Source organism: Lepidochelys kempii, chromosome 7 (genome assembly GCF_965140285.1).
Source record: "Lepidochelys kempii isolate rLepKem1 chromosome 7, rLepKem1.hap1, whole genome shotgun sequence".
Classification (NCBI taxonomy): Eukaryota; Metazoa; Chordata; order Testudines; family Cheloniidae; genus Lepidochelys; species Lepidochelys kempii.
In genome coordinates this window covers 31,321,046-31,340,581 of record NC_136386.1, presented here as the reverse complement: position 1 = coordinate 31,340,581, position 19,536 = coordinate 31,321,046, and the positions used below count along the sequence as shown (strand labels likewise).

The 19,536-nt window shown below is 49.4% G+C and overlaps 1 protein-coding gene and 1 pseudogene across 1 annotated transcript in view; one reads left to right on the top strand and one right to left on the bottom strand.

Annotated features, from left to right (window-relative positions):
• The window catches only part of NAA40 (N-alpha-acetyltransferase 40, NatD catalytic subunit), a 29,511-nt gene extending 22,475 nt beyond the window's left edge, over window positions 1–7,036 (top strand). The window contains exon 9 of the mRNA XM_073351777.2: window positions 916–7,036. Coding sequence (XP_073207878.1) covers window positions 916–1,057 — 142 coding nt within the window. The 3' untranslated portion in view covers window positions 1,058–7,036. The remainder of the gene's footprint in view (window positions 1–915) is intronic.
• A 3,064-nt stretch (window positions 7,037–10,100) lies between these two features.
• LOC140915167 (actin, alpha skeletal muscle B-like) lies at window positions 10,101–18,020 on the bottom strand (annotated as a pseudogene).
• Between the last annotated feature and the right edge of the window lie 1,516 nt (window positions 18,021–19,536).

The window sequence follows — 19,536 nt, the reverse complement described above, 5'->3', positions numbered from 1 at the left end:
AGAGTGGTTCTTGGGCCTCATAGCTAATTCTTGCCTAGAGCAAAAAGTAAGGGGGGGAGAAACACATTTACCAACTGAAATGGGAAGTACCCACACTCAAACACACCTCTTTGGGTGATGTGTTTGTTATCACTTCAGATTTAACAACAATGCTTTCCAATTCTCTGTCAGCTTTCATTCCCAATATGTGTGCCATGCTGGGGGACAAGGAAGGGATTTGGATAATGCGGAGGCTCATATAAGAGAGCACAGACCCCTGGCCAGGACTGTGAGGAGGACGAGCCGCCAGCCCCGGGGAGGCCACCTTCCTGCTGAATGGCTCCTGTGGCAGCACAGGGAGCCCCCTGCAGCCCCGTTGTCACTAGAGTGATTGAGAAGGGCTGTGACAGCAGAGCTGCAGGGGGCTTCCTGCACGGCCACAGGGCCCCCGGCACATGATCTCTGCAAGGAGCCCTGTGCAGCTCTGCTGTCAGGACTGTGAGGAGGAGGAGGAGCTCTCAGCTGTGTGGGAGGCTACCCTGCTGCTGAGTGGCTCCTGCCTCTTGATTATCTAAACTTCCAATTATTCAAATAAAATCTGTGTTCCCATGGTATTCGGATAATTGGGAGTAGACTGTACCAGGGGACTGTGTATGCAGAACCTCACCTTTACAACCCATCAAAATACAGGATTAGGGAGAAATCTGTTACTCTAATTCCTTTTTGTAAATTGAGGCTAACGCAAAGAACAGTACAATGGGAGAACTGTCTAGGGGTGTGGATAACCCAACCTGTGCACCATTGGCAGGGGTCAGGGCAAGATCCCTAAGGCTAAGTGAAGGTGACTAGTATTAAGCAGTCTCTAACATGATGAGTTTCCTAAGTTTGTAGGCATCAGGAAGTAGCTTCTCTCTCTATTGTTTTGTACCTCTGCAGATTTGAAATTGATGACACCTCTCCCAGCATGTCTGGCTGCTGCGGGGATGACTGCTCCTATGAGATCCTCAGCCGAAGAACTAAATTTGGTGAGAGCCAGCACTCTCACTCGGGCAGCCACTGCGGAGGCTGCTGCCACTGAATCTGAACCGCCTCTTTGTGTAGTCCTCGCAAACGCACCCCTTCATCTTCCTTCCCTGCCATCCCCATCCTCACATACTCCTTAAGATAGGTCACCGCCTGCCTCTTAAGTCAAGAGACTTAGACCACGTTCTGGAGTGCGTATGAAATTGCTCTCCTCTGTGCAGGAGGCACTAGAAGTCAAAGACCTGTCCAGCGCTTGGACCTAGTGCTCTGACCTCAAACAGGAAGCTCCAAAGGTGTGAGTCTGAGGACGCTAAGTGAAAGCAACTTAAAAGCATAGGTTAAGGAAGCAGCGATAGCACAGGGCATGCAATGAGGAGAGTGAGCCAGTAGCCTCTCTCTCACTTGACACCCCTCCCACTGACCTGCGTGATGTAAGAGGTTTGGAGCAAGAGCGATGACACAGCTTTATTACCCACATCTTACTCCCTGCCTACACCATCTAGGGATTAGCATTGTTCTTTCCCACGGTGCTCTGTGGAGCTTTAGAACCAGTTACAATGGAAATACGAGATTCTGAGCCAAATAACACAGGCACATCTTAGAACCTTTGAGAATTTCTTTATGCTTCACCCAGCCCTCATGGGTCCCAAGTTCAAGGTTCCATGTATCACCTGTAACACCTTTATGGTGATGGCTTCTGCAGAGGAAATGCAGAAGGCCAGCTCAAGTTTTGATGGGCAATTTCCAGCTCTTCCTGGCTTTAAAATGTAAATTACAACCTGTAATTTTTGGAATCTTAAAGCTGGATGAAAAAAATATCCCCAACAATTTTGTGAGCAAAACTTTCACTTTTTTTGCTAGGGCAAGGAGAGGCTATTTAGTGTTTTTGCTTCCCTGCAGTTGGTACCAAGTACTAAAAAGAAATAGAAGTGGATTGTAAGATCAGCGCATTGGGAACATTTCTGGCTCAGCTGAAATGCATGTGGCCTGGCAGTTACATGTGGCAGTCAGGGATTGAGTGCAGAAGTGCAATGGTTCTCAGTCTGAAGTTGGCACGCCACAGCCCTGTTGCTGTCTTGTGTTCTAGCTAGAGTGTGCTTACCACTGAAGCAGAGCAGACCTGGGAGCTCTATAAGGCTGAGGGAGCTAGCAACTGTAATGGGCTTACTTGATTGTATTGACTGTGTGTGATCAATAATAGTCAGATCTCATGTAATGGCTCTAATCTCTCTGCAGTGGCTGCCCTACACTTGACTGTAAGAGCATGGGCTAAACTGAGAGCTTCCGTATTCTACTGCAGACATTCAGCTCAAGTCATTTCCCCTCGCCATGCTTCAGTTTCCCCATATGTAACACCGGGATTCTACTGACCCAGCTAATGTCTGTAAACGCTTTGAGATCCTTGGGTGGCGGGCACTAGGGAAGCACAAAGTCTTTCTGGTTGAGTATAGTTCATGGAGGGGAGGGTGGAGAGGGGCAGACACCACACCAGTGCTGGCTGGAACAAGTCACATAGCTTAGCGCTCTGCTGGAAACATGTTGAGAACCAGGTTAGGATCTATAATGTAGGGCTAGCCATGGTCTGTTAGCCTCATAAAAGAGGGAGGTTGTAGAAAACAGCCAGCGGTAGGAACATTCTGGATCTTGCGATTATTTTTTTTAAGGCCTCTCTGTAACTTTTTCTTCTAAAGGATAGGAAACTGTCATGGAGTCTGTGACTCCTTTTTATTCTTAAGCTGCTCACAGAAGTCCCCCCACCCCGTGGGGTGGACAGTCCTTCATCTCCCATACCCCCAGAACAGGCCAGTGACTCATTGCTTGAGTTCCAGCCTCTATTTTTACCAAATCCAAACTGTCAGTAGGAACAGTGACAAGTTCCTCATTGCAGTAGATGCCTTTTGTCCTTCCTCAGAGCATGGCATTCCATTCTGAGCCAGGGAGCAAGAGGGCATGCTCCCCCTTTCGCCTCAGTGAGGTGTGTTGGCATCCAAGCCCTCTCTGGGGATCCTGGTGGGGCCTAACTGGAGTCAATGGGACTCTTTAAATCTCCTTTGTCTCAGAGCAGCCGTTGTGGTAAGGACCTCTGTCTCCATCTTTATCAGGTGGCCCTGTTGTGGGTGGAACCTTTATCTGCATTTCACCTACGGGGGGGTTCATACCTATACCTGTTCCAACCTCTGCCTGGGGGAGTAGGACCTCTGTCTGTGTCATACCAGGTGTTGCACCTATGGGGGAGTAATGAACTCTACCTGCATTGCACATGCTGAGTGTGGGGGTAGAACATCAATCTATCTTGCACTAAGTATTGCACCTGCTAGGGGGTAGGACCTCTATCCATGTTGCACCATGCACACCCAGTTGCAGAGACCTTCCACAGCTAGATCTGATGCATTCGTTGTTAAGTGTTGCCGTTCTTTATGGCCATCCCCTCTCCCAGTTGGTCCAGTATGGGCTCCTCTGTTTCTGCTCTCTGCAGGATGGAGCTTCCCCTTCATCTGTCCTTTTAGACTCCATTATTCCCAGCCTCCCATGCCCTGTGGCAGCCCCAGCACTTCACTGCCAGCCCAGGGTTTGGATGCAGAAGTGCTTTGCTGTACCTGCCATAGAGAGAGACAATCTGAACTCTGCTGCAATTTAGTCTCTTTCTGAGGTGGGAGAGGTCCCTGTTGGAGTTGTGAAATGCGTCTAGTTGAGCTAACTACTTTCTAGCTCTGAGAACCACTGGTAACTGGGCTTGCTGCGTGGAAACGTAATATGGGCTTGATTTTTCAGGGAGTCAGACACCCCATTTAGAATGGGAATTGGACCCATAATTCTGAAAGACACCTGTGAAATCCCAGCCATAGCTCTTCTACAAAGGTATGTTGTTTAGGGACAGGGAATAACCTGTTTGTTTTTACAGGGATGGCTTTTTACTTGAGATATTCTTCTCTCCTCCTAACCATTTGCCTCCTTCCACCCCTGCCAACTTGCACTTTGAGAGAAAGATGCTTTAAACTTTGGCCCACACAACCCTGCAATTTCGGGTCTTTGAGGACAAAGATGCTCATTTTTAAGGGAGATTGGGACAGCAATGGGATAAATCATGCTGCTGTTTTGCTACTGATATTCACTCTTCAGAATTGCTGGGCATGGAGGCCAGGATTTTTCAAGGGACTGGTGATTTGGGCTGCATCCATATTTATATTCCTAACTTGACATCTTAAAAGAGGCCTGGTTTTCAGAGGGCACTGATGTCTCTGAGGCATCTCAAGGTGGGTAGAACCAAAAATAAACTAGTCACTGTACAAAATGTTATCGACCAGTGCATGCTTTCCTCCCTTAGCTGTGGCTAAGGACTAGCCGAAAAGGGGCTAGCTGCTGACCTGCAGAGAAGATTCCTACAGCTGCATGGAGAATTCAGGGTTTAAAGCTGAACTCTTAACACCTTTCAAACACAAATGCAGAGCCGTTAACCTACAGGCTGCAATGTAGGGGATCCACAATGACTTGCAACTTCCCACCCATTCATGAGGGATTTTTGGGACTTCTCTTCCGGGTCAGCAATTTCCAGTGTCATTTGCTGGCATTGCTTAGTATGCACTGGGTCGTTAAACTGATGGGAGATGCTTTCTTAATGGCCATTATGTCTCCTGCTTCGCTGGAGGTCAGAGGCATGTGGCCCTGCACTCAGCCTAAGCAGCACTATCACTTTGGATTGGATCTTCCTGCTTTGACCAGTTCAGTCTGGCTAATGCTTATGGCTGTCGTGCCTAATGTTGCCTCAGCCTCCAAGAGTGTTCCCCTCTTGTGTCTGATTTCTCCTGGCATGTGGACACATGACAGATGGTGCTGCATCTCCTCTCCTTTATACATGAAAGCCCCAGGCCCCTACTGCTGCTGCCGCCTCCTCCAGCTCTGTATAGCAGGGATGGGCTCACATCCTCTTCTAAGTAGCCAGCTGTGATTGCGGCTCCTTTTGCCACCCCCTGCTTAAATGCTACCCCTCTGCTCTGTGTTTCTGAGGGCTGAGGCAGGACTGCTTGCAACCAGGGAGCATCTGTTCCTGCATCAAAATAATCATGATCCCTTAAATGAGGAGGACCCTGTAAACAGCAAGTCAGCTTTTGTTTGCTCCCACTCACTGCCTATTCGCCAGGCAGGCTAAAATCCCAGCCAGAATGGCATTCCCCTTTAGCCAGGTGAGAATCCCTTCCTCTTCTTTCTAACAAGTTGCATCAGCAGTCAGCGTTAGCCCTCTTCCTCCCACCCTTCAGCATAGCCTTGGCACCACATGTGCAATGAGCAGAGGATTACTTTGGCACCGGTTGTAGCTACACAGCAGGCTGCATTTGCATGGCACGTGGATGTGGAGCATCTAGTACTATTCCCCTCTGTTATGTCTGAGAAAACGACAGTAATTCACCAATTTCCCAAAATGACTATCTCCCTGCTCGGTTTATTAGCTAAGTCCTAGGGTGGTTTTAACCCCATGGCGCCCAGTATTTGTCTTTCAGTGACACACGCATCATTCTGCTGACATCGGGTTGCTTTAATTAGTATCAAAGAACACGGAAGCATTTTGAGGGAGTCAAACTGCATTAAATTTAAGGGAAATTTAAGCAGGTCAGGTTTAAGACCCGACAACTCTTGGCCTGTAGTTTTGGCATCTGTGTCCCAACCAGATTTGTTTTGAGAAATCTAGCACTGTGTAGACTGCACGCTTGACCCTCTAAACACCCCGTTTTGACTCCTTAGCTCTGAGGGCTGTGTCTGATAGCCACATGCCAAGTTTGGGGGAAAGCAGCATGTTTATAGTGGGTGGTTGTGTTGTTTAATTTCCCCCTTTCTCCACATATGAAATCCTCCTTCAGTCTATCCCTGTGATCCCCAGGTAGTGGCTTTTCCTCCTCAGACTGGATTCTGAAACTTACCTCTCCATCTCACTAACCCAACTCAGCCAAAGCACTTGTTTAAACAGGGACTCAAGCCAACAGGTCTGAAGCCCCTGCTTCACACTAAGCATATGCTCAGGTGCTTTGCCAGATAGGGAAGCTTTGCTGAATCTGGGTAGCTCTCTGCCAGGCAGTGAATTCCAACCAATACAAAGATTCTGTTGGGTTTTTTTTAATGACTCCCTTGCCATTTTTTCCCCTGGACTTGGTCTCCTTTTATGTCAGTCAGCCCAATAACTCTCTGTGGCATGTGTGATAGTGGGTGAATTTTATAGCTAGCTGCAGTTAGGTCTGCTTAAAAAACTAAAATAGTAATTTCTCCTCTGGGCACTCTCCTTGCTTTCCTCGCTGTCTTCTGCCTATCGTAAATGGAGTCACCGGTTAGATCCCAAAGCAGATTGGTGTGTGTGACTGTACTTTGTCCATCTCTTTACCAGCTCATTCTCTTCATTGTGAACATACAGACAGATCTTCTTGGAAGGGGTGGAAGGTTCTAAAACAAACCCAGGGGTTTTTTTTGTTTGTTTGTTTTAAAGGAAAATTCTTCCCTCATCCCCTTTTTACATTAGGGACTCTCTCTTACCCCCTCTTTTCCTCCCCTCCCCCAGATTATTCTAACTGTGGCTAAACAAAAAGGGCTCCTCAGAAAATTCCTTTCTCTCTTCTCCTCTTTAATGAATATATTCTTTGACTTAGCAAGTTGATCTATACTTTTGTTTGTCTTCTTGGTACCTTTTGAGGTAGGATATCCTCCCCTAATAAATGCCAAGTCTAGTTTGACAGACATAGCTGACCTGTTTGTACTGTATCATTTTTACTGAGGTCGGGGCATGTTACGTTTTTTTCCTAAGCCTTGTCTCTCTCTTGTCACTTTTTAAGTTGATCATGTGTTGGGACTTCTGCGTGCGTGTGCATGTGTAAGGTCATTTTATTTGGTTTTTTCCCCTTTCCGTTTCTAAAGGAAAATTTAAAATAAAACCTCACTTCTGATATTGTTGGTTTTTTTAACTAGTAACTATTCTCACTGGAATCAAAGGGAAAAAGCTAATCTTTTTGCATTGGTTTTATTTGTATGTTACAAATAAAAACAGTTTGTTCAATGTCTGGTGTTTTTTCTGCAGCAGGGGCGAGGCAGCAAAGCATGTAGCAGTAGAGAGTTAGGATTTGATTCCCGAGTGGATTGGGGGAAGGAAGGTGGGTGGGAGTCAGGATTCTTTGTTGCTGTACCTGTCTCTGGGAGAGGAGTGGGGTCTAGTGTGTTAGAACAGGGCCCCTGGGAATCAGCTCTCTTGTGTTCCATCACCACCTTTAGGAGATGGTGTGGTTTTGAATAGTTAAATGTGGTGGACAGGATGTGCTTCTGTTCCCCTCTGTGAGAGAAGAATGGGGTCTAGTGGTTAAAGCAGATGCGTGGGGGTTAGGACACCTGGGTTCTATTCCTTGCTGTGGGTGGGGAATGGGGTATAGTGGTTGGAGCAAAGTGAGGCTGGGAGCCAGGACTCCTGGATTCTGTTCTGCCACATTTTTACTAAGTGACGTCAGCCCAAATCACATAATATTTTTTCTTCAGAGGGACACACACTAAGTTTTTAATTTCAGAGTAGTTTCAGGTTTCATTTCATATTTTCTTAAAACAGCTTTTTGTTTTCCTCCCCAGTTTGTGTGTGAAAGACCAGCCACAAAAAGATGAAACTGACTGATTATACTGTGGCACCGAGTGAAACGGACTGGACAGAAAGTGGTGTAGGATGCACAAAGTATATCAAAAGGAGACTCTTACCCCTTTGCTTAGTGGAGTCTGAGGAGGGTGATGGGAATTAGTATTCGACCAAAGTAGTTGTAGACTGGAGGGACTTTTTAAAAGCTGTTTGCCTACCTTTACAAAGGCAATTTTTTATCTTTGTCTCAGCTATGTTGAAGCTAAAATTGCCTCTTTGCAATTACAGGTAGAAAGATTAGTAAATCATCTAGATTTTTTTGGTAAGGCCAGAAGAGCCCATTAGATCATCTAGTCTGAGCTCCTGTATAGTGCAGGCAACAGAACTTCAGCCAGTTACCCCTGTAATAAGCCTAATAACTCACCTATGGTTAAAGCCTGTTTTCCAGCAAAGCATCCAGTCTTGATCTGAAGATGGCAAGAGAAGAAGAATCCACCACTTTCCCTTGGGAGTTTGTTCCAATGGTTAATCACCTTCATTGTTAAAGGGGCACCTTCTAATTATGGGTACACTTACCAGTGCTCTTTGCAGGCATTTGAGGTACAGCAGTGGAGTCTTTCCCCTTTCTAGGGGGATGAGGATTAGTTTAATAGAATGTCCCTGCTTTCCCAGGCAGTTGAATGGGAGCTAAATTGCGTGAGTCATAAGCAAAGCTGCTTGTTTGCTGGTTATTATACTTGACACACAAAATAAGTTATTTCCTCTGTTTTATATTTCTCAATTCTTTTAACCCCTTCGTAGACTTGGGGTACAGTAGGAAATAGATCCCCCGCAACCAATTCATATGTCACATTTGCGCTGTTCACCAGTCACTATTTGCATGGCATGCACTGTTTTATGTCTGTATAGACACAGAGTAGGCCCTATTGCAGTACAAACAATCTGTGAACAGGTCAGTTCTTTGCCCTGAAGAGTTCACCATTTAAAAAGTCATAGGGCAGGAGGAGAAACTGAGGTGCAGAAAGGGAAAGGGACATGGCAGGTTTATAGAAAGGAAGCCAGGCATCCTGATTTGCAGTGTTTTGGACAATGCTGCCTCAAAAGGGTTTTCTGTCTTCTAGCAGCCATGCAACCTTGCCTCTAAGGCAGGGTGGGCAAACTACGGCCTGTGGGCCGGATCTGGCCCCTCAGGGCTTTGGATCCAGCCCATGGGATTGCCACCCACAGGCCCCGCGCCGCTGCTGGAAGTGGCTGGCACCAAGTCCCTGCGGCCCCTGGGGGAGGGGCAGAGGGCTCCACGCACTGCCCTCACCTGTGGATTCCACACCTGAAGCTCCCATTGGCCACGGTTTCCCTTTCCCGGCCAATGGGAGCTTCGGGGGAGGTACCCACAGGCGAGGGCAGCACGCGGAGCCCTCTGCCGCCTCCTCCCACAGGAGCTGCAGGGACGTGGTGCTGGCCGCTTCCAGGAGCGGCGCGGGGCCAGGGCAGGCAGGGAGCCTGTGTTAGCGGCGCAGCGCCACTGCCATTCCAGAGCCGCTCCAGGTAAGCGGCGCCATGCCGGAGCCTGCACCCTACACCCCTCCTGCACCCCACACCCTAACCCTTTGCCCTGAGCCCCCTGCCACATCCTGCACCCCAACCCCCTGCCCTGAGCCCCCTCCTGCACCCAACCCCCTGCCACATCCCTCACCCCTCCTGCACCCCAATCCCCTGCCCTGAGCCCCCTCTGCCCCCAAACCCCTGCCCTGAGCCCTCTGCCACACCCCACACCCCTCCTGCACCCCAACCCCCTGCCTGAGCCCCTTCCCGCACTCCTCCAGCACCCCAACCCCCTGCCCTGAGCCCTTTCATATGTCCTGCACCCCTCCTGTGCCCCAACCCCTGGCCCTGAGCCCCTTCCTGCACACCACCCCGCACTCTCACACCCCAACCTCCTGTCCCAGCCCTACATTCGTGGCCCTGCATGCAATTTCCCCACCCAGATGTGGCCCTCGGGCCAAAAAGTTTGCCCACCCCTGACCTAAGATAAATCCAGCTGCCGCCTCTGATCTCACAAGGAGCACCGGGAAGGAGGCCTTGCCCAGAATAGAACTGAACTCTGCATCTAGACAGGAGAAAGAATGCAGCCGTGAGCATATGCGATGTGCGGATAGGAAAGTGCCCTTCTATAAACATTTTATGGGGGAAATCTAATGAATAAAAAAAGTTCCATTAAGACAACCAGGAAGGAGACATGGTGGGAGCTGCGGGATGTGGTGCTGATGGAATCGGACCTGCCCCAGGCACAAGTTGCGCTAGGGAAAGTGCGGTGGAAACTTTCAGGTATTTAAGCACTTGTGTGTTGATCTCTACCTGCCCTCTGTGGGAGTGAGAGTTTGCTTAGATTTTGATTTCCTTTGCATGGCAGATGGCTCCAGCTGCACAATGTCATGGAGAGAGCATAGGCCGAGACACCTGAGCACCCAGCAAGGTGAAATTGTTGGCTGTGACAGGAAAATGCCGTTTAGAAGCACTTCCTGTGGACAACGGACGGCCCCGCCTCATCATACTCTTGTTTGCTGATCCACATCTGCTAGAAAGTAGAGAGGGACGCCAGGATGGAGCCACCCATCCAGTCAGCCTATTTACACTGAATGGGGTGGAGACAGGAAGAGGTGTTGTTCGTGGTAACAGCTGGATGGCCCAGCCCTGTTGTGCTAGTTTCTGTGCAAAGGAGATGGCAGCCCTTGGAGAGCTTGCAATTTCTGTATAGATTCATGCACTCTAAGGCCAGAAAGCACAGCTCTGATCATCTAGTCTGAATTGTACACAGAGGCTGTAGATTTTTTCCCCAGAAGCTAGATTAAAGCATGGCGGTTTTGAAAGAGATGTAATCCCCTTTGAAAGACTCCAGGTGATGGAGTCCACCACCTCCCTGGTGAGCGCTTCCAGTATTTCATCACCTTTACTGCTAGGAAATCATGTCCTATTTCATTGTTAAATTTGTCTAACTTCAACTTCCAGTCACTGGATCTCATGTGTTTATCTGCTATGCCTGGTCTGTACTGCAAAGTGAGGCTGACGTAAGTCACCTTGCGTCAACCTATTTATGCATGAGTCTACACTCAACTTTATTTCCCATCAACGTAAGCACCCCATTGCTGCAATGTGGTAACATGACCTCCCCATAAGGTGTTGAGCCATGGTCAATATGCTGTGGTCTATACAGTGCGAGTGTAGACACTGCATGGCCTATGTGTGCCCAACAGTGACTGATTTGGTCATAGTTGTGAACTTAACTGTCTAGGGGTCACAGAAACCAGAAGCTCCCCCACCACCACTTTAAAACCTCTGTGTATTTTTGAAATGTCTTTTCCTGATTGCCCAGTTTAGCAAGCACATCTAGGAGCTCTCCCTGTTGTGTGCAATTACCTGATTGATGGTGCCAGCTACACACTAGAAGTGCTCCTGCCTGGAGTAGACATTGGATCTCCTGGGCCTGTGGAGAGAAGAGGCTGTGTGTAAACAGCTATGGATCAGCCATAGAAACATGGACATCTATGAGAAGATTTCACAGGGGAAAGGGTACATAGGGGTCAGCAGCAGTGCTGTGTGAAAGTGAATGACCTGCATCAGTCATACCACGAAGGCCGGGAGGCCAACAGTTGAGCTGGTGCCAAGCCACTGACCTGCTGTTTTTACAAAGAGCTTCATGCCATACTTAGCAGAGAACCCCATCAGCCCCCACAGACCACCGTGGATATCTCAATGGAGCCGGAGACCGAGACCTCTGCTGTGAACATTGAGGAGAAGAGACGTGTGGCGGGTGGGAGTCCAGCTATCCCACAAGCCAGGGCCTTTTCAACACCGCGGTGCAGTCAAGCCAGTCCCACCAGCTGAACACAGATGAGCCTGATCCAAGGGAAGGAAGCTTGGGTAAGTGTGTGCATTAATTCTGCCTTAAAAAGTTTAAATGTGAAGATGGCACCTGGCCCAACCCTAAGATAGCAGGACACAGATATTTGCTTTTCATTATTTTGCTCATACTAGAAGATGTAATGATACAACAGAGATAGAGTGGTTGTCTGCTTTTCATTCCCCTCTAGGTTTAAGTGGGAGGGAGGGTCATGTGGAGCCATTTGTTTATGTACATAGGGGTGTCCTGAGAGATTTCATTGAAACTTTCATAGAGGTACTCTGCAATCCTCTCCTGAGGGTTTCTAGGGTTGGCTGCCATATTTCTTCCTCTGTGGTAGGACACTTTCCCACACAAGTCCACGATGACTTCGGTAGGCACCATTGCAGTCAACAGGCTAGTGGCATATGGGCCCAGGCAACTTCGGGATGCCAGCAGCAGCTCTGCTTTCTGTGCCTTTGTCACCCTCAGGAGTCAGATGTCAACTAAAATCACCACCACAGGTGGAAAACAGTGCCAGTCCACAGTGCCATTGCTCTGTACTTGTACTTGTGGAAACAGAGGCCAAATGGTTTTTGTTTTATGTAATCAAACAATTCCCTCCTCTCCCTCACCCCCACCGCCCCCGTGGGCCATACTCACCATAGCTGTAGCTGAGCAGTGCTGTGCAGAGCCACTCCAAAACTGAATTGTCAATAAGAGTGTCTGATTTAAAACCTGTATGGGTGTAAGGAAAGGGAGTTCTGAAGCTTTCCATTGTGACTGTAAATCCAATGAAATATCTGTTGTATCTAGAGCTGCTGCTGTTGTGGCTTTGAGGGGTGCCTCCTCCACACCTGTGGAATACCTCACCCTGAGGAGGAGAAGAAAGAAGCAGACTAGGGAGGATATGTTCAGTGAGATCCTGCAATCCAGTGCTACATCGGACAATGAACAGATGGCCTGGAGGGTGAATATAGCAGACAGCCTGGAGAAGGAAAGAGTCCAGGAGTCCAAACAGGAAAAGGAAAGCGAAATGGAGATGCACCAAGATGTAAGGGGGCTTCTAAGGCAGCAAACACAAAGGCTGCAGATTTTAGCTGACCTACAGGACCAACAATCATGGACGTGCCATCCTTCGCAGTTCCTGGAGAACTCTCTGGTAACAGCTCCCTATGCTTCCCAACATTCCATGTGGCATCCTGGGCCGTATCCCTACCCTTCCCACGCTGCACTGGGGGACAGTAAGAAGAACTACAGTTTCACATACACTGACCTGTGAGAGCACGGCAGGTGTATATTTGGTAGAGATGGACTGAAATGGACACACACGTTTTCTAGCATTCTAATTGTGACGTTCTGTTAATTTATTTTATAAGTTTACACTGTATTGGTTTGTAATTGCATATTATCCTTTGCACTGTGTTTGTTACGCAATGCATTTTTAGTTTTTGGAAATAATTTCATCTTTATTTATTTCATAACATATACAGCAGAATGCCTCATGCTCCTCAAAGCACACATTAATTTTAATTGAACAGGACCATAGGTTCAGTGCAAACCACATTGTAAGAATTATAAATGCACAGGAAGCACTGCGTAATTCATAGGTTCTTTAAAAGACAGGGTGATATTTATCATTGTACACCAAGCACTACACAATTCCTCATAACCCCCTAAAACTTCAGGGCCAGGGAGAGCACAGTCCAGCATAGCACATTATTGTGGCAGACTGTTAAAGCACCCTTTCAAAGCCTCCCTCAGCCACATAGCTCCACGCTGAGCTCTTCTAATGGCTCCTATGGCTGGCTGTTCAAAGTCAGCAGATAGACACTCCATCTTTGCCCTCCACTTTGGTGGCAAATTTTCTCCGTTTGCCTCACAGATATCATGCAGGATACACCAGGCAGCTGTAGCCATGGGGATATTTTTCTCACTGAGATCGAGTCTAGTGAGTAAATGCCGCCAGCGTCCCTGTAACCTTATGACAGCACATTCAACTGTCATTCTACCCCTGCTGAGCCTGTCCGTGAATCTTTCCTTAGAGCTGTCAAGGTGGCCAGTGTTACAGCTTCAAGAGCCAAGGGAACAAGAGAGAGGCTGAGTGATTCCCCAGAATTACTATTGGTTTTTCAACGGCACCAGTGGTAATCCGCTGGTCAGGAAAGAATGTCCCTGCCTGCAGGTTTCTGTTCAATTCTGTGTTCTTAAAGATGTGAGCAGCATGCACTTTCCCTGGCCAGCCCACGTTGATACCAGTGAAGTGTCCCTGGTGATGCACCAACACTTGCATAGCCACTGAAAAGTAGCCCTTTCTGTTGATATACTCTGTTGAAGGCATGGCTGGATGCCTTCCTGGAAGATGTTTCAGTCAAGCTGAAATTATTAGGCTCAATACAGAGGTAAGAGGGTGAAATTCTCTGGCCTGTGTTATGTAGGGTTGCCAACTTTCTACTTGCACAAAATCAAACACTCTTGTCCTGCCCCTCCTCCGAGACCCTGCCCATGCCCCATCCCTTCTCCAAGGGCCTGCCCCCACTCACTCCATCCCCCCCCCCCCTGTTGATCGCTTTCCCCACCCTCACTCACTGGCTCATTTTCACTGGGCTGGTTCAAGGGGCTAGGGTGCGGGAGCGGGTGAGGGCTCCAGCTGGGGGTGTGGGCTCCAGGGTGGGGCCAGAAATGAGGTGTTATGGGTGTGGGAGGGGGCTCCAGGCTGGGGCAGTGGGTTGGGATGCGAGAGGGGGTGAGGGCTCCAGCTGGGGGTGTGAGTTCTGGTGTGGGACTGGGTGTGAGGGATTTGGGGTGCAGGAGGGGGCTCTGGACTGAGGCTGAGGGATTTGGAGTGCAGAGGGGGCTCTGGGTGTGAGGGCTCTGGCTGGGGGTGGGGAGTTTGGGGTGTAGGAGTGTGCTCCAGGCTGGGACCGAGGGGTTTGGAGGGCGGGAGGGGGATCAGGGCTGGGGCAGGGGGTTGGGATGTGGGGGGGCAGTGAGGGCTCTGGTTGGGGGGGTGAGCTCTGGGATGGGATAGAGATGAGGGGTTTGGGGTGCAGGAGGGTGCTCTGGGTTGGGATTGAGGGGTTCGGAGGGTGGCAGGGGGATCAGGGCTGGTGCAGGGGGTTGGGGCCCTGAAGGGGGTTGGGGCCCTGAAGGGGGTTGGGGTGCAGGCTCCGGGTGGTACTTACCAAAAGCAGTTCCCGAAAGCAGCAGCATTCCCCACCTCTGGCTCCTATGCAGAGGTGCGGCCAGGCAGCTCTGCGCACCCCCCAAGCCCTGTTCTCAGGTGCCGCCCCCACAGCTCCCACTGACTGTGGTCCCCAGCCAATGGGAGCCGTGGGGGTAGTGCTTGGGGCAGGTGCAGCGTGCAGAGCCCCCTGGCTGCCCCTTCACGTAGGAGCGGGCAGGGGCAGTGTGTGCAGTGCTGCCAACTGGACAGTCAATGGCCCAGTCAGTGGTGCTGACCGGAGCCGCCAGGATCTCTTTTAGACTGGGTGTTCTGGTAAAAAACCAGACACCTGGTAACCCTTGTGTTATGCAGTAGGTCAGATTAGATTATTCCTTTTGACCTTAAGATCTATAAATTTCTGCATAATAATCCTCCAATGTGGGTCTATCTCCCCATTAAAGTCCCTGAGTCCTACCACCTCCTTTACCTTGATCTTCATGGTGCTAGGCACTAGGGCCATGATTTCTTTCTGCATGCACTTGATAATGCCCGAGTACATAGTGGTGCCCTTGGGCAAGATGATGTTGGCAGTCAGGTCCTCATGGATGTAAGTGTCGCATTTCATGATGGAGTTGTAGGTGGTTTCATGGATGCCAGCTGACTCCATGCCTGAGAGGAAAGGGGGATAAAGCACTGTGGGGCAATCTTTAGGAAGCACATGTTTGTATAGTGTCTAACCCAGGGGTCATGATTGATGGGTGAGGACCCTAAACCCTACCTAGAGCAGGTCAAAAAAGTTTGACAGAACAGTTTCCTGTTAAAAGAAAAGAAACAACCACGCAGGTTTCTCAAAATCTAAACATATCTATTTCAAACAGAATTTTTTAATGGAAAAAGTTGAAGAGTTTCATTATAACAGTGTTGTTTGGGTTCACTTAGTTTTTACTTTGATATTATTAATTTTAATATATAGTATATAATACATTTCAATGAATATCAAAATCAAATTTGAAACTAAATGACATTGTTGCAAGGAAATGGTTTGTACATTTCATGTTGACTTAAGATTCATAGATGTTTAAGGCCAGAAGGGACCACTGTGATTATCTCATCTAATCTCCTGTCTAACCCAGGCCAGAAGATGGCCCTGAAATAATTCCTGGTGGAACTAGAGCAGTTCTTTTAGCAAAACATTCCATCTTGATATAAAAATTGCCAATGATGGAGAATCCACCCTGATCCTTGGTAAGCTGTTCCAGTGGTTAATTACACTCAAAAATATACAACTTATTTCCTGTGAATTTGCCTAGTCTCAACTTCTAGACATTGGATACTGACAGACTGTTGTCAGGTAAACTGAAGAGCCCTCTGTTATCAAATGTCTCTTACCCATGAAGCTACTTCAGACTGGGATCAAGTCACCCGTCAACCGTCTCTTTAAACTGAACAGACTGAGCTCCTGAAGTCTCCACTCCATATCTTAATGCTTTGTAGTGATAATATATTATAGTTATACATGTATTATTATATAATATATATTAAAAGTAATATTTAACATTTTAATATAATATCAATGTCAAAACTAAATCAGTTAAATTTTTGGAATTTTTATTTCACAGGAAATTTCAAAATTTCAGCTTTTCAGTCCAATTTGGAATTACATTTTTTCCAAGATGTCTGAATTTCCCGTGGGCTGAAAATTCCAGTTCCCAGCCAGTGTTAGCATTGCCACAATACTTTATTTTTATTGTGTGGATGGTGGTAGCACCTAGGAGCCCCAGCCATGGCCCAGGACCCTGTTGTGCTAGCTGTTGTGCAGACAGATTAAATTATAAATAAATAATGGGCAGTGGCCTGAAGGCAGGAATCACTGCATTAGGATCTCTGCTCTATGTCATGCAGGAGATCAGACTAGATGCTCAGAATGGTTCCTTCTGAAAATCAATTGATCTGTGCACCAGTGGGGCAATATTTGGGCATGGAGCCTTTCCAAGCCGGCCCATGCTAGTTGCCCCAAGGCCCTGCATATGATACAATAGGTGCCTGGAAGCCAAGGACTGAATAGGGTGACTCCATTCCTATCTCACCCCTTAGATATTGTCTCTGCAAGGTAGGGGTCATAGATGTTCATGGCCAGAAGGAACCATGGTGATCATGTAATCTGACCTGCAGCACACAGGTTGGAGAACTTCACCCAGTCACTCCTCCACTGAGCCCATAACTCCTACTTGGAATAGATTGTGTCTGGGGATCCCACACAGAGCCGGGGCTAGAACCCAGGGTGTCCTACCTTCTAGACACAATCTGGAGATAAAATCTCCAGGTGATGGACAGTCCATTGGAACATGTTTATAGAAGGACTGAGAGATTGCACCTGTTCTGCCTCCAGGGCTCACAACCCCATGCCTCTCCACTTGGAGAAGACATAGCACCCTTAGCTGAAATCCATTCTGCTTCCTGGTATTTACAGCTCTCAAGGAGCAGCACCTCCTTGGCCATAGAAGATCACAGGTACCTTCTGCCCCATTTAATCTCCTTAAGGATGAGATGCCTGGCTCTCCATAGTGTATGAAAGGGGTCACTTAGTCTTGTTTCCTTATCAAGAGGTCTTTACTGGCTGCATCTGAGAAGGCTTTGACCCTTCCACTGCTGAGGAAGAGCCATCCCCACTCATAGATACTGAATTTTCCACACCAGGGAGCAGGCAGGGACGGGTTCTGTGAGCAGAAAAGGGGACAGTGTATGGCGTCGGTCAGACTCCTGGCTAGAAAATGCCCTTCAGTGTAGTGCCTCTTTACCTGACCCCTCAGGACTCCTGGGTTCTATCCTAGCTCTGGGAGGGGAGTGCAGTCTAGTGAGTTAGAGCAGGAGGGGCTGGGAGCTAAATCTCCTGGGTTCTATCTCAAGGTCTGGAGGGCAGCGAGGTCTAGTGGTTAGAGCAGGGGATTGGGAGCCAGGACTCCTTCATGAACTGGTTAAAACACTCTGAGATCCACAGAGGAAGGTTGCTCTGTGCAGCACCAGCCTGGCAATTGGGAGCAGAGAAGCTAGTCCCCCAGGAGGGATGGCCCAACTCAGAAGACTTGGTCAATTTATGGTAGGTCTACGTGGCTTTGCATTGCACAATGCTCACCCCTGCCCATGGCTATATCTCCAGCCACCCTTTGCACCCAGCTGCAGCCCAGCCCAGCCCCCTGCCTAGTGAAAGAGGGCTGGAAGAGGTAGCAGAAGCACTCATTCCCAATGATGCTTACTTGGTCATCAGGCAGCTTGTGGCTCTTCAGAGAGGAGGAGGAGGAGGCCAGGTCCATTTAATTCTCAAAGTCCAAAGCCACGTAATCCAAGTTCTCCTTGGTGTCCCACGCAATCTCCCACTTGGCTGCAGAGCCAGAGCCAGGGCCGGGGTGTGGTCAGGCAGGGAGCAGGGTAAAGGATGCAGCAGGGAGCCTGGACACTTAACAATGGTGCAATCAGAGCTGACAGAAGCTGGCCAACCACCTGCCCATGGGCTCCCATCTCAGCTTGGGAGGAAGGTGAGGACGCAGCAGAGTGGCAGGAAGATGGGATGTGGATGGGAGTGTGCCCTGAGAAGTGCTAGGAGAGGCCTTGAATTCTGATATCTCCAGGCGCCCATGACCCAGAATCCAACCCTAGGGTCTGCGCTCCTGGCTAGTCTAGAGCATTGGGGGGGGCGTAAACCGCATGCTGCAGGAAGTATGTGCTGCCTCCACTCCTGCAGTTCTCCACCTCTTTCCCTGTTCTCCCGCTCTGGGGCTGCCCTATAGCTTTCCTGAAATCTGAACTCTGCTGTGCACCTCCGCTCTCTGCTCACTGCAACACATGTGCTGCAAGGACCAGAACCCCCATCCAGTGGCAGTAAGCGGTATTGCACCCTGCCTGCTTGCCGCAGCTCCAATGCCCCCCCGCCCCACCTTCCCAGACCCAGAAGGCCGCCCCAGCCCAGTCTCAACTACTGTATGTCTCTCTCGTCCGCCCCGCCGCTCTCATGTCCACCAGGAGCCATAGGTGGAGGAGTAGCCCCACAGTCAGGACCTTCATGAAGTAATGGGGGAGCTGCCTTTTCTGCTGTAACAGCATGACCTTAGCATTGGGTAGTGTGAGGGTGCACTGACCTGACTGCTGTGGGGTCTGAGCCCTATGCCAACATATAGAGGGCATCTGCCCTATGCCCCCGGGTATGATGGAGTATCGGGCACATTTTCAGGAGCACCCTGAGAGCAGAGTGTGGGTGTGAGTTTGGAGAGGGGGCGGCGTGCAGAGGAGGAAGCCCCAGGGCCCCTGTGGGGATAGGATGGGGACACCATGCAGTGGGCGATGTCCTGGGGACTCATACTGGATGTGGAGAACCCTGCAGTACTGAGAGGGGTGTTGTGCTGTGGTGGGCTGCCACAGGGGGCAACATTGAGCATAGGGGCCCCCCAGTGCTGTGGTGGGGACGCCATGCAGTGGGACAAGGGCATCCTGGGCCCCATGTTCAGTGTGGGGCCCTCAGTGCTGTGATGGGGCTTTGTGCCTCTGCACTATGTTGGATGTGGGGAATGTCCCTGACCCTGCTGTTACCCAGTGGGGTGGAGGTCCATGTGGGGGGTGCCTTGTCCCCCTGGCTGACATGGGGGGTCCCTGTGGTTGGGGGACACCTTGGTCCCCACATGGGACTGGGGAGGAGCCATGTGGTGCAGGGGGTGCCCTGACGCTGGCTGGGGGAGCTGAAGCATGTATGGGAATGCCCTGACCCCCATACGGGGGGCCGTACAGTGGGGGGATCGCCCTAGCCCTGGATTGACATGGGGGATACCCCAACCACGCTCAGCCACGGCGTGAACTCAGACATCCGACGCCACTGGCGGGTTTTGGACCAATTTGTTGGGCGGGGCTATT